This window comes from Chiloscyllium plagiosum, unplaced genomic scaffold, assembly GCF_037043375.1.
Source record: "Chiloscyllium plagiosum isolate Xiang-an unplaced genomic scaffold, Cpla_swu_hap1 HiC_scaffold_3, whole genome shotgun sequence".
Taxonomy (NCBI): domain Eukaryota; kingdom Metazoa; phylum Chordata; class Chondrichthyes; order Orectolobiformes; family Hemiscylliidae; genus Chiloscyllium; species Chiloscyllium plagiosum.
The window spans coordinates 69,884,538-69,897,611 of record NW_028270141.1 but is presented as its reverse complement, the minus strand read 5'-3'; the positions used below and the strand labels follow the sequence as shown (position 1 = coordinate 69,897,611).

At 40.2% G+C, this 13,074-nt stretch overlaps 1 protein-coding gene across 1 annotated transcript in view; it reads left to right on the top strand.

Annotated features, from left to right (window-relative positions):
- The window catches only part of LOC122544234 (ectonucleotide pyrophosphatase/phosphodiesterase family member 3-like), a 148,676-nt gene that overhangs the window by 40,691 nt on the left and 94,911 nt on the right, over positions 1–13,074 (top strand). Inside the window, exon 4 of the mRNA XM_043683314.2 lies at positions 6,716–6,813. Coding sequence (XP_043539249.2) covers positions 6,716–6,813 — 98 coding nt within the window. The remainder of the gene's footprint in view (positions 1–6,715; positions 6,814–13,074) is intronic.

The following is a 13,074-nucleotide window of genomic DNA, read 5'->3' as shown; positions in this document are numbered from 1 at the left end:
AAATGTTCTCCTGAGAAGGTTATGGCATTGGAACTATCTGCCTCAGAAGATGGTGGAGACAGGGTTCAATTGATTTTGTTGGCAGGGTAGATGGTTATCAGTGATAGATGGGAATGTGGAATTCGCAACAGAAACAGATCAGCCATGATCCTATTGAATGGTGGAGGAGGCTTGAAGGGCTGAATGGCCTACTTCTGCTCCGAATTCATATGAGTGTAAACTGAACAATTTTACCTCTATCGTCTAGATTGGTTAATGTTTTTATGATGTATTTTGTGGCTTAGCAAGTTTTTCTTTAGTGGTTCCTATTTAAATAAGTGAAATTGGAATAGTGAGAACCTTTGGAATTTCATGTACAAACATGCATTTGAGAGTCCAGTATCAAGCTATCAAGCCACTTCCCAAGTGTGAAATGCAGCCCAGCCAGATGTGAACTATGAAACTAGACACAGATCCATTTCTTGTCAGTGTGTTTATTCACATAATGCAGCATTACATAGCTCTGCCTCCTACTGATCTACCAACATCCCAGTGTCTCAGAAATATCTTTGTGTAGTTGAAGAGACAGTGAACAAGTATCTCTTTATACTTGAGTAAACTAAATTAATTAAAGAACCACCCTTAAAGTCCCATTTTAATTAAATGTGATCAAGATACTTAATCAGTACCCTCCATCTGTTTATCTTTAAGTTTAACAATACAATTAGCATAACATTAACACTAAACCTATTTCATTAACTCTTGGTGTCTACAATTTCCTGCAATACTTAATATGATTTCTTTCTAGCTCCGTCTACACAACAAGACATTCCTGATGAAGGGTTTATACCCAAAATGTTGGTTGCTATCTGACCTGCACTTTTCCAGTGACACATTTTTCAACTTAGACATTTCAAGCCAACTTTTTTCCATGCAATAAGCATTTGGATAGAATAGAAGACTGTTACATTTAGAAAGTAAGGCATTTGGATGAGTACATGAATAGAAAAGGTTTGGAGGGATATAGGCCAGGAGCAGGCAGGCGGGACTAGTTTAGTTTGGGATTATGCTCAGCATGGACTAGTTGGACCGAAGGGTCTGTTTCCATGCTGTATGACTTTGTGACCTTCGGTATACAAAGTAAGCCTTGCCATTGAACACATTGTATTTTTCAAGACTCTGGTCTCAGTCTGTCTTATGATGTGTTGATGACCATAATTTCACAGCAGATGTTTTGGAGTGTAGGGAAAAGGAAGGAGATGGCTGAATGATTGAATCGTAGGATGTGGTGAACTAAAAGAATAGCAACTTTATGGACCATACCAAATGCATTCAAAGCATCTCAAGAAGACAGCCTAGGCTGTAACTTTGAACTTAAAGGCAAGTGGTAGGTGTTGCATTCCAGATGCAATTTGATCAGTCAAACTACCAGGTTTGAAGCAAAACACACTTTGTTCATACACTATGTACTTAAAATGCAACAAAAGAAAGAAGAATTAGAAAAACTTAACTCGATTAGAATAATAAATTATTTAACTACTAGACAGCAATCGTTCCAATATAGTAACATCTCATAATTACCTCCTTGGCAAATTCAGTACAACAGATTGTCTCACATGCAATTCCAGCTGCAAGAAGAGAACTCCAACTTTTAGCTGGAACAGAGAAAGCAGTAAGACCTTGCACATTCAGCTTCAAGATTCCAATAATTGCTGAAAGCTATAAGTAAAATCCTGGTTCTGTGGGAGTTTGACTACACCCATTCAGGCTACTACTATTGTTCCAACTTTAAAAAAAACCTAAGGCCTCACAAACTGTTTACGTTATTGGCTTTTAGCAGACCACTCACACCTCTGTCTCAACTTCTCTTCTTTAAAAAAAACCCAGTTCAAAATAAATGCTAAAAGTTGTAGTATTGTCACATATTATTTGGCAGGAAGCTGTTACAGAGTTGGGGAAGGGTAAAGCCATAAATTTGAACTTGAAAACAAGCTTGAGAAATTGAGAACCCAGAAATTGTTGTACAGGGAGAAACTATAGGTCAACTGTAGGGTGGTTATAAAGTTAAGGAAATGTAGGCAAAGTGAACCATAAATTTATCTGAACATTAGAAAGTTATGATTTGGAGATGCCGGTGTTGGACTGGGGTGTACAAAGTTAAAATTCACACAACACCAGGTTATAGTCCAACAGGTTTAATTGAAAGCACTAGCTTTCGGAGCGACGCTTCTTCATCAGATGGTTGTGAAGTACACAATTGTAAGGCACAGAATTTATAGCAGACGTTTACAGTGTGATGTAACTGAAATTATACATTGAAAAATACCTTGATTGTTTGTTGAGTCTTTCGTCTGTTAGAATGACCATGATAGTTTCACTTCTTTCATACATAAATCACAAAGCTTTTTTTAAAAGTTACATTCTCAGGTTAACTGTAACAATTGGCGTCAGCCGGATAATGTGTTGAAGGTGTTAGCCCCGTGTTCCCTGTCTGTGCCATAATGTTTAGACTGATTCTAATTTAAAAAGTGAGTTAACAGAGCCTCACATGGATTCATGCAGTTTTTTGTGCAAAGTACAATATAACTTTGCAAGTACAAATTCACCCCACAAACGTATATGTATATGTGTGCATGTGGGTATTTGTGCGTGTGTGTCTGTGTCTGTGTGTCTGGGGTGGGGTTTGTGAGTGTGTAAGAGAGAGAGTGTATTTGTGTGTGTATGTGAGTATAAAGTGTCTAAGTCTGTGAGAGGGCGCATGTGTGAGTGTGGGAGTGTGTGTGTCTGTAGGAGTGTGTGTGTGTGTGTGTGTTTGGGGTGGGGGATTGCGAGTGTCTGTGAGAGAGAGTGTATGTGTATGTGTATGTGTGTGTGTGAGTGTAAAGTGGTCTAAATCTGTGAGAGGATGCATGTGGGAGTGTGTGAGCCTGTAGGAATGTGTGTGAGTGGCTGTGTGTGTATGTGTGTGTATTGGAGTGTATGTGCATGTGTGTGTGTGTATAGGGTGCCTGTGTGTGTGTATAGGGTGCCAGTGTGTGTGTATAGTGCAATGGTGGTCACCTGTAGTTGACATGAACCCAAGGTCCCGGTTGAGGCCCTCCCTATAGGTACCGAACTTAGCTATCAGCCTCTGCTCGCCCACTTTTCACCGAGCAAATTAGAAAGTCAGGAAAACAAAGTGTGAAGCCTTGTCTCATGTAGGGAAGTGGATGTGTGCTATTGTAAGTATTGGAAAACGTCTTGTGAGACTTTTATAAGGGATATGTTGAAGACAATTAGTGAGACTTTTTAGAGTAGAGCTTTTAAAGATGTTTTCCAATTATAGCTGCATTTTTTGATTTTTTTTCCTGTACTCTGCAAAGCTCCCTGTACGAATTGACTGTAATGTTAATGAGCTGAAAATGTGTTGCTGGAAAAGCGCAGCAGGTCAGGCAGCATCCAAGGAGCAGGAGAATCGATGTTTCGGGCATGAGCCTGAAGAAGGGCTCATGCTCGAAACGTCGATTCTCCTGTTCCCTGGATGCTGCCTGACCTGCTGCGCTTTTCCAGCAACACATTTTCAGCTCAGATCTCCAGCATCTGCAGTCCTCACTTTCTCCTGTAATGTTAATGATTCCATTCATGCAAGGATTACACTTCCTGTCAAGGTGATTTTCATCAAAGATGATCATTGCTTCTTCAAGGATTTCTAAGGCAGCACAAAGTGTTTTTGAGCTAAATGTCTTGTTGGTTATTCTTTTTGCTCATCATCTTCCTCCTCCTCTGCAGCCCTCTTGTTGCATTGAAATCTGGTCCGTGGTAGAGTCTATCTCTGCTTGGAGGCAAGCACTCCTGTAACATTCTCTGTGTTTAGTTCATCCAATCCAATCCAATCCATTTCTATAACTGTTCTCTTATTTTTTTCTCAGTAAGATCCACAAAGCCTTTAGCTTTAACACAATTGAGTTACAAATTCCAACACATATCATTCCTTCAGATGAGATGACGTAATTTTATTCGATCTGAATGTTGTCAATGTTCTTAACAATGTTATATTACTGCCTTCACAACCATGCCCTGAAGGGATGTCCAAAAATGCTTCTGTGGTAATTGGCAAATTGGCACACGATCAACAAGATTAGATACAAATGCTGGGCTCAAACATTGGGAGAAATGAGGTCAAATTCCTAGGACATTGGCACCAGTACTAGCGAAGGAGGGAACTGTTCTGATCGGACTAGCTCCACCTGAATCATGCTGGAACCAGAGTCCTTGCAAATCGCATAAGTAGGGCTGTGGATTGGGCTTTAAACTAAATTGGAAAGAGGCTAGGGGGAGCTGTTCAGTTGCATAGAAAATTATAGCAAACATTAAAGGTGGGAAGGTTCAGCAGAGGTTATCAAAGTTTCCAGAACAAGTAATAGGAGTAGGCATATGGAAAGCTGGAACTTTATTGCTGGAACAGCACAGCAGGTCAGGCAGCATCCAGGGAACAGGAGATTCGACGTTTCGGGCACAGGCCATTCTTCAGGAAGGGCCTGTGCCCGAAACGTCGAATTTCCTGTTCCCTGGATGCTGCCTGACCTGCTGTGCTGTTCCAGCAATAAAGTTTCAACTTTGATCTCCAGCATCTGCAGACCTCACTTTCTCCATATGGAAAGCTGGGGAATCTAACTTCATGCACAGCAGATGAGGACATACTTTGAGAAGGGAGGCAGTCAATGCAGGACTGACAGTGTTGTACATAAGTGCACTTAGTATACAAAACAATGTAAATGAGCTTGTAATACAGATTGAAGTTGGTAGATACAATATCGTGAGTATCACAGATTTGACTGCAAGGGGATCACAGCTGGGAACGAAATATCCAAGAATATGCAGATGTGCAGGCATGGTGTGATTGCCTTATTTGTAAGAAATGAAATTAAATTGATAGCAAGAAGTGATATTGAGTCAGAAGGTGCAGAACCAGTATGAGGAACTGCATAGGTAAAAAGCATCCTTATTTATAGGCCTCCTAGCAGTAATCAGGATGTGGAAAGAAAGGCATAGATGTAAGGCACTATTACAGTAATCATAGGGGATTTCGATGCGCAGATGGACTGGGAAAGTCAGGTTGGTAAGCAGATCTCAAGAAAAAAATTTGTGGAATGTCTACAAAATGGATTCTTTGGAGCAATCTGTAGTACAGCCCAATAAGGAACAGGCAGTTCTGGAATCGGTGATGTATAATGATGCAGATTTGATTAGGGAGCTTAAGGGAAAGAGCCCCTCGGGGGTAATGACCATAATATGATAGAATTCATCCTGAAGTTTGAGAGAGAGAGAAGCTGGAATTAGATGTGATGATATTACCATTGAGTAAAAGTAACTACAAAGACATAAGGGAGGAGCTGTCTCGAGTCGATTGCAGAGGAGGCCTAAAAGGGAAGATGGTGGAGTAGCAATGGCAGGAGTTTATGCCATAATTTGAGGTGTACAGCAGAAATTCATCCCAAGGAAAAGGAAGCAAACTAAGGGGAAGGCAAGGGAAACATGACTGACAAAGGAAGTCCAGGACAGTAGAAAAGCAAAAGCTTCGAGGAGAAAGTGAGGTCTGCAGATGCTGGAGATCAAAGTTGAAACTTTATTGCTGGAACAGCACAGCAGGTCAGGCAGCATCCAGGGAACAGGAGATTCGACGTTTCGGGCACAGGCCCTTCTTCATTCCTGAAGAAGGGCCTGTGCCCGAAACGTCGAATCTCCTGTTCCCTGGATGCTGCCTGACCTGCTGTGCTGTTCCAGCAATAAAGTTTCAAAAGCAAAAGCTTACAATGTGGTAAAGATTGGTGGGAAGCCAGCGGACTGGGAAATCTTTAAAAACTAGCAGAGAGTAACTAAAAAGCAATTTGGGGGGAGAAGATGAAATATGAAGGTAACCTAGCTAATAATATAAAAGAAGACAGCAAGAGTTTTTCTTGATTTTATAAGAAAGGTAAGAAATAGTCAAGAGTGACCATTGGACCGCTGGAAAATGAGGCTGGAGAAGTAGTAATGGAGAACACAGAAATGGCAGAGGGACTGCATAGGTGCTTTAACATCAGTTTTCACAGTGAAAGTCACAAGTAGTTTATCAAAACTTCAAGAGTACGGGGTAGAGGTGAGTGTAGTGACCATCACTAAGGCGAAGGTGCTGGGGAAACTGAACATGAGCCTCATTGTAAAATTAACAAATAGTACCACAGCATTTCTAGACAACCAGTATGGAGACAGGAGATAACTTTTGTGTGGTTCACAAAGTGGCATAGTGCATACTCCACCAGTCTATACTGCAGAAGGCAATGAGTGTTTAAGAAGTAGTCTTTTAAATAGACCATTAGAGACTACTATCGAACAATGCAACCTGGGCCCAGCATAAATAAAAATCTGGGCTGCTTTGAATCTGTCAAGGCTCATAACCGTCTCCCAAGATTGCCTGCTGCTGTATTACCTCAGACTCGACTTTCTCAGGCTCAGTGTGGGGAAATTTGTAGGTATGTCTCAGCATATGATGATGGTAAAGTGAAATAACAGCAAGGCAATTTGAATGCTGCGTATTGAAGCTTGTGTGGAATATTTTTAAATGAGAAATTGCTGACTGATATATGGAATAGTACTGTTTTGTTATTTCATACACAAACGAGAACAGAAAAAAAACTAATTCAATTTTTTTTCTGAGAACAGAATGGCAACAATTTGACCCTTAATATCTTTCAAACTTGCTGACTTTTTTTTACAGGTTTTCACAGCCTCCTTTGATCTTGTTTTCATTAGACGGATTCAGGTTTGATTATTTGCAGAAGTGGTGGAGTTCTGTGCCTGTTATAAACAAACTGCGTAAGTAACATCAAAAGGGAGAAGAACAAATTCATTCTATTCTCTTATGTTGATGTGTTCTGACTGTTATTGCTTAAACCCCTTCAACCGTCCCAGCAATCAACCTCAATTTGTACTCTGTGTCTTTCATCTTGCAACATTTTCAATGGACCTTCCAAATATCAGCTATTCTTCTGACCATGCATCTGATCATAGAATTACTTGGCAACCTACATCAAATTATGTCTTTAAAGTCCAATGATGATGTTGCCTTTTAACATTTGAGCTTTAAAATTCCCCCATTCTCAGTATCTTGCAGGGTTATCATTGACCAGAAACTGTTCGGCTCATGCAGTTCAATCACTGTGACTACAGCAGCAATTGAGAGGCTAGAGTTCTCAAAGCCTATCCACTATCTACAGAGCACAAATCAGGAGTAGACTCCCTACTTGCCTGGATAAGTGCCACACTCGAGGAGCTTGACACCATTCAGGACAAAGTAGCTCACTTGATTGGCACTTCATCCAGAAATATTCACTCCCTCCATTTAACCAGAAGGACTTTTTGATAGAGCCAAATAATAACAAGAAAATGGGTGGGAAATGAACTAAAATAACTAAAATAATGTTTCACAAAAATAAAATATTACAACACAACACAAAGCATACAGTGCTTTAAACCTAAACTCTTATTTCCTCATTTACAATGTTGTTTGAATATCTTGAAAATAAATTTATTAATACATGCAGAATTACAATTACAGAATTCAAAGCAATTATTGCTCAGTCCCAGCTAGAGTATTGTGTACAATTCTGAGCACAACACGGTAGGAAGGATGTGAAAACATGAATGAGGAAGCAGAAATTATGTACAAGTTTACTTCCGTGGATGAGAAACTTCACTTTTAGACGGATTGATGGATTAATGACAACGGGGTTGTTCTCTCTTGAGAAAAGCGACTAAGAGAACATTTCATGGAGGTGTTCACAGTTGTGAAGGGTTTATGCAGAATGGATAGAGAAAAATGGTTTTCATTGGTGGAAGTATCAGAGACACAGGACATCAATTTAAGGTGAATGGCAGAAAAACCAGAAAGTACACAAGGAATATGTTTTTATACAGTGAGCAGTTATGACTTAGAATACATCTGCCTGAAATTGAAGTGGAGGCAGATTCAATTGTGGTTTTCACAAGGGAATTGGCTGAGCTTCTGAAGAGAAATAATTTTCAGAACCACATGGAAAGGGTACAGGAGTAGCACTCGTGAAGAAGCTGTTGCTGAGATTTGGCATGGATAAAAATGTAAGAAATGATCTCTGCTTGTGCTGTAACTTGTCTCTGATTTTACATCTATTTGTGTTAAGAGTTTAAACATCAAACTTCTTTGAGTTTATGCTTCATGCTTTTTGTTGTTTTTCCAAGTTGAGGAAATGTTGATGCTGCTTCACCATGGTTCTACAAGCTTGGCTGAATGAATTTTCCACATTTTAACACTGATGTTTTGTTGACTTTGTAGAAACTTGTAAAACACTGGGCAATGAATTGGGTTCAGCGCTACATGTGCTCTTTGGGGACGAACACTGCATTTTTTGTATGCTCATTCAATTCTGTGGTGTTTTGTGCCTGATTACATTAAAATGATACATCTAACAACGTTGGAAGTATATATGAAGTAAGCAGGATCATGATATCAATCTGGTTATGGTGCTGATTTGATCCAGCATGGGCATTTATAGAGCCTGGGAGTCATACAGCATGGAAGCAGACACCTCAGTCTAACTATTCCACACCCACCAATTTCCCAAACTAAAGTAGTCCCACTTCCCTGCATTTGGCCCATATCCCTCCAAATCATTCCTATTCATGTACTTATTCAAATTTCTTTTAAATGTTGTAACTGTACCTGCATCTACCACTTTCTCTGGCAGTTTATTCCACACACGAACCACTCTCCGTATAAAAATGTTGCCCCTCGTCCTTTTCAAACCTTTGTCCTCTCACCTTAAAATTATGCCTTTTAGTTTTAAACTTCCACGCCCTAGGAAAAAGACCCTTGCTATTCACCTTATCTATATCCCAAATGATTTTATAAACCTCTATAAGGTCACCCTTCAATCTTCTATGTTCCACACAGAAAAAGTCTCAGCCTATCAAGCCTATTTTTATAACTCAACCTTTTTGAATGTTTCAGTTTAATACTATCCTTCCGACAGTAGGATGATCAGAACTGCACTCAGTACTCCAGAAGAGGCCTCACCAACATTCTGTATAACCTCAACATGATGTCCCAATTCCTGTACTCAAAGGTCTGAACAATGAAGGCAAGCGTGCTAAAATCCTTCATAACCAGCCTGTCTACTTGTGACACAAACGTCAATGAATTGTGTACCTGAACCCTGTTCTACAACACTACCATTAATTGTATAAGTTCTGCCCATATTACAAAGTGTAATACCTCGCATTTACTCCAAATTAAACTCCATCTGCCACTCCTCAGCGCATTGACCTAATTGATCAAGATCTCTTTGTAATCTTAGATAACCTTCTTCATTGTCCATTATATCACCAATTTTGGTATCATCTGCAAACTTAATAACCTTGCCTCCTATATTCTCATCCAAATCATTTATGTAAATAGCAAACAAAAGTGGACCCAGTACCAATCCCTTTGGAACATCACTGGTCGCAGGCTTCCAGTCCGAAAATCAACCCTCCATACCGTCTTCTGTCTCCTACCATCAAGCCAATTTTGTATCCAATTGTCAAGCTCTCCCTGAATCCCATATGCTCTAACTTTGAGTTAATGCACCTAAATGTGTAGCCTATGCACCAGTTGTGAGCTCTCTCAAGCACGCACTGTGAACACATCTTAAGAGGCAAGAAGTAACTGACACCAATGCAATTTGAAGTGTTGTCAACTGCTTGCAAGTTAGTTTTTTTTTTATTTATTTTTCTTTGACTGCTGGTTTGTGGGTTCTTTTGAATTCCAAAAGTCTACGGAGAGTTGTGTAGCAACTGCTGAAGGACTTTGAATGACTTAAGACTTCTGCACAAACTAGTTGTGTTTTGGCTTCTAACCAAATAAGTCCACCATCACTCAATATCCATTTCTATATCTGTATCTTTGTCCACTTCTCAGCTCATCTGCTATTGAAATCCTCAATCATGCCTTTGTTACCTCTTGAGTTAGCTATTCGAATGCAATTCTTGCTTTTCTCCTACCAGTGTTTACTTATCACCTTTGCGCTTGTTGATCTTCAGTTAACTCCGTCGGATAGCATGCTTTTAAAATTTCTCCATGACAGCTCCATGGGTTCGGGACATGCTGTCAAAGGACCTTCAATGAACTGCTGCAGTGCATTTTGTAGATGGTGCACATTGCAGTAACTGTGTGTCAGATCATCAAAACTAGAAAAACTGGAAAGACTATTTACAAGGATATTATCCCGACTGGAAGGTTTGAGTTATAAGGAGAGGCTGAATAGGCTGGGACTTTCTCCCCTGAAGCATAGGCAGGGGGGGCAACCTTATTGAGGTTTATAAAATCGTGAGGGGTTTAGATAAGGTGAATAGCCAACATTATTTCCTCCGGGTAGGAAAGTCCAAAAATAGAGGGCTTAGATTTAAGGTGAGAGGGGAAAGATTTACAAGGGATCTGAGGGGCAACTTTTTCGCACAGGAAGTGGTGTGCATATGGAATAAGCTACCAGAATAAGTGTAGAGGTGGATACAATTAAAATATTTAAAAGACATCTGAACAGGTACTTAGGTAAGAAAGGTTTAGAGGGATATGGGCAAAATGTAGGAAATGGGAATAGTTCAGTTTAGGGAATCTGGTCAGTATGGCCAACATGGACCGAAGGACCTGTTTCTGTGCTATACTGACTCTCTGACTCTAAAATGAAATAGAATTTTGGACCATATAAGGAAGTATTGGCTGGATGATCAAATGTTTGTCCAAAGGAGTAGTTTATATGGTGTACTTTACAGGAGCAAAATAGAGATTTAAGAGCTTAGAACATCTATAACTGAGGGCACTGCTATTGTGGCTTATTATGGTTGAATTGCTGGCAGTGTGCATGAGCTGTGTAATCTTGATTTGAGGCTTCTAGCAGTGTTAAGTGTGTGAATGTAAGGTGGAATAGATGAATGCTGAGCCTGAGTCCTGACTGATAGAAATTGTTCATTGCTGAGTGCAAGTTCATAGTTCCTTGAAAGTAGAATCGCAGGTAGATAGGATAGTGAAGAAGGCTTTTAGTAAGGTTTCCTTTATTGGTCAGGGCATTGAGTATAGGAGTTGGGAGGTCATGTTGCAGCTATACAGGACATTGGTTTGGCCACTTTTAGAATTTTGCATGCAATTCTGGTTTCTTTGTTATTGGAAGGATGTTGTAAAACCTGAAAGGGTTCAGAAAAGATTTACAAGGATGTTGCCAGGGTTGAAGGATATGAGCTAAAGGGAGAGGCTGTTTTCCCTGGAGCGTTGGAGGCTGAGGGGGTGACCTTATAGAGGTTTATAAAATCATGAGGGGCATGAATAGAATAGACAGACAAGGTCTTTTCCTTGGGGTGGGGAAGTCCAAAACTAGAGGGCATAGGTTTAGGGCGAGAAGGGAAAGATATAAAAGGGACCTAAGGGGCAACTTTTTCATGCAGTGGTTGTGCATATATGGAATGAGCTGGCAGAGGAAGTGGTGGAGGCTGGTATAATTACAGCATTTAAAAGGCATCTGGATGGGTATATGAATAGCAAGGGTTTGGAGGGATATGGTCTAGATTAGAGTAATGCTGGAAAAGCATAGCAGGTCAGGCAGCTTCCGAGGAGCAGGACAGTCGGCGTTTCAGGAAAAGCCATTCATCAGGAATGATTTGCTTTTCCAGCACTCTGATCTAGACTCTGATCTCCAGCATCTGCAGTCCTCACTTTCGCCTGAGAGGGATATGGGCCAAGTGTTGGCAAATGGGACTACATTAGGTTAGATATCTGGTTGGCATGAATGAGTCGGACCAAAGGGCCTGTTTCCGTGCTGTACATCTCTGTGACTCAGAGAGATGGGGAGTATTGGGTATTGAGCAGTTTGAGGTTAATGGTGCACCTTATGGGATGTGATACCTCAGATGTATTTACTGACCTGGATTGCACAATTTAGGTTTTCTGCTTGTTCTTGGCCCTGTTTCAATAGGAACCCCTGATTGTCATTGGGACCTTCTTCTTTCTACCTTAATCAAGATGTTCAACACAGCATTGAAAATCATTGGAGCCCAGTCTCTCAACGCTTTTGCTATTTTCCATCTGTTTCCAAGCCAGGTTCACTTCTGCTTGATTCCCAGCTCCAGCCACACTGCATTTTTTCTTTCAAAGATGTGGACCAATTTTAAGCTGTGCTAGTTTTAAAAAGCACTAGGATATTGCGATTATGTGCTCCATGCTGAGCTCTGCAGCCAATGAATAATGTGGTAAGCAGGCAATGGTAGCATGTAATATGGTAGCATTTTAAATATGCATGCATTTTAAGTAACTGGTGTGGTGAATTCATCATAGTCTAGATTAGAATGGTGCTGGAAAAGCACAGCAGGTCAGGCAGCATCCGAGGAGCAAAGTAGCGAGTCTGTTTCAGGACATGGTTGAAGAACTTCAGGGCAGAGTTTTTACCTAGTTTTTACCTGGTGAATTAATCATGTCTTCTGATCCCCTTGCCCACCTATGAGACTATTCAATTTAGCTCCCTGAGTTTGTTACTTGTTGGCAATTCTCAGAACACACAAAATATATTTATTTATACAGATTTACCATTGAGTATTTGAAGTAAACTGTCTAACAAAAATGCTTTAAATTTTATAATATTAAATTTAAGTGGCTTCCATTTTAAATCTGAACCTTTCTCAGTTTATTTTATTTTTATTTTTCAAGGTGTCATTTACTGTGTTTAGAGAGCAAAACATTGATCAGAAAACTGTCATTTTTATTAAAAATCACACAACACCAGGTTATTTTCCAACAGGTTTATTTGGAAGCACTAGCTTTCAGAGCGCTGCTCCTACATCGGGTAGCTTGTGAATGAAGGAGCAGTGCTCCGAAAGCTAGTGCTTCCAAACCTATCAGACTATAACCTGGTGTTGTGATTTTTAACTTTGTACATCCCAATCCAAGACTGGCTCCTCCACATCATGCCATGATTGTGATTGACTTGAGGCGGCAATGAATTATAGAAGGAAAAAGTGAGGACTGCAGATGCTGAAGATCAGAGCTGAAAATATGTTGCTGGAAAAGCGCAGCAGGTC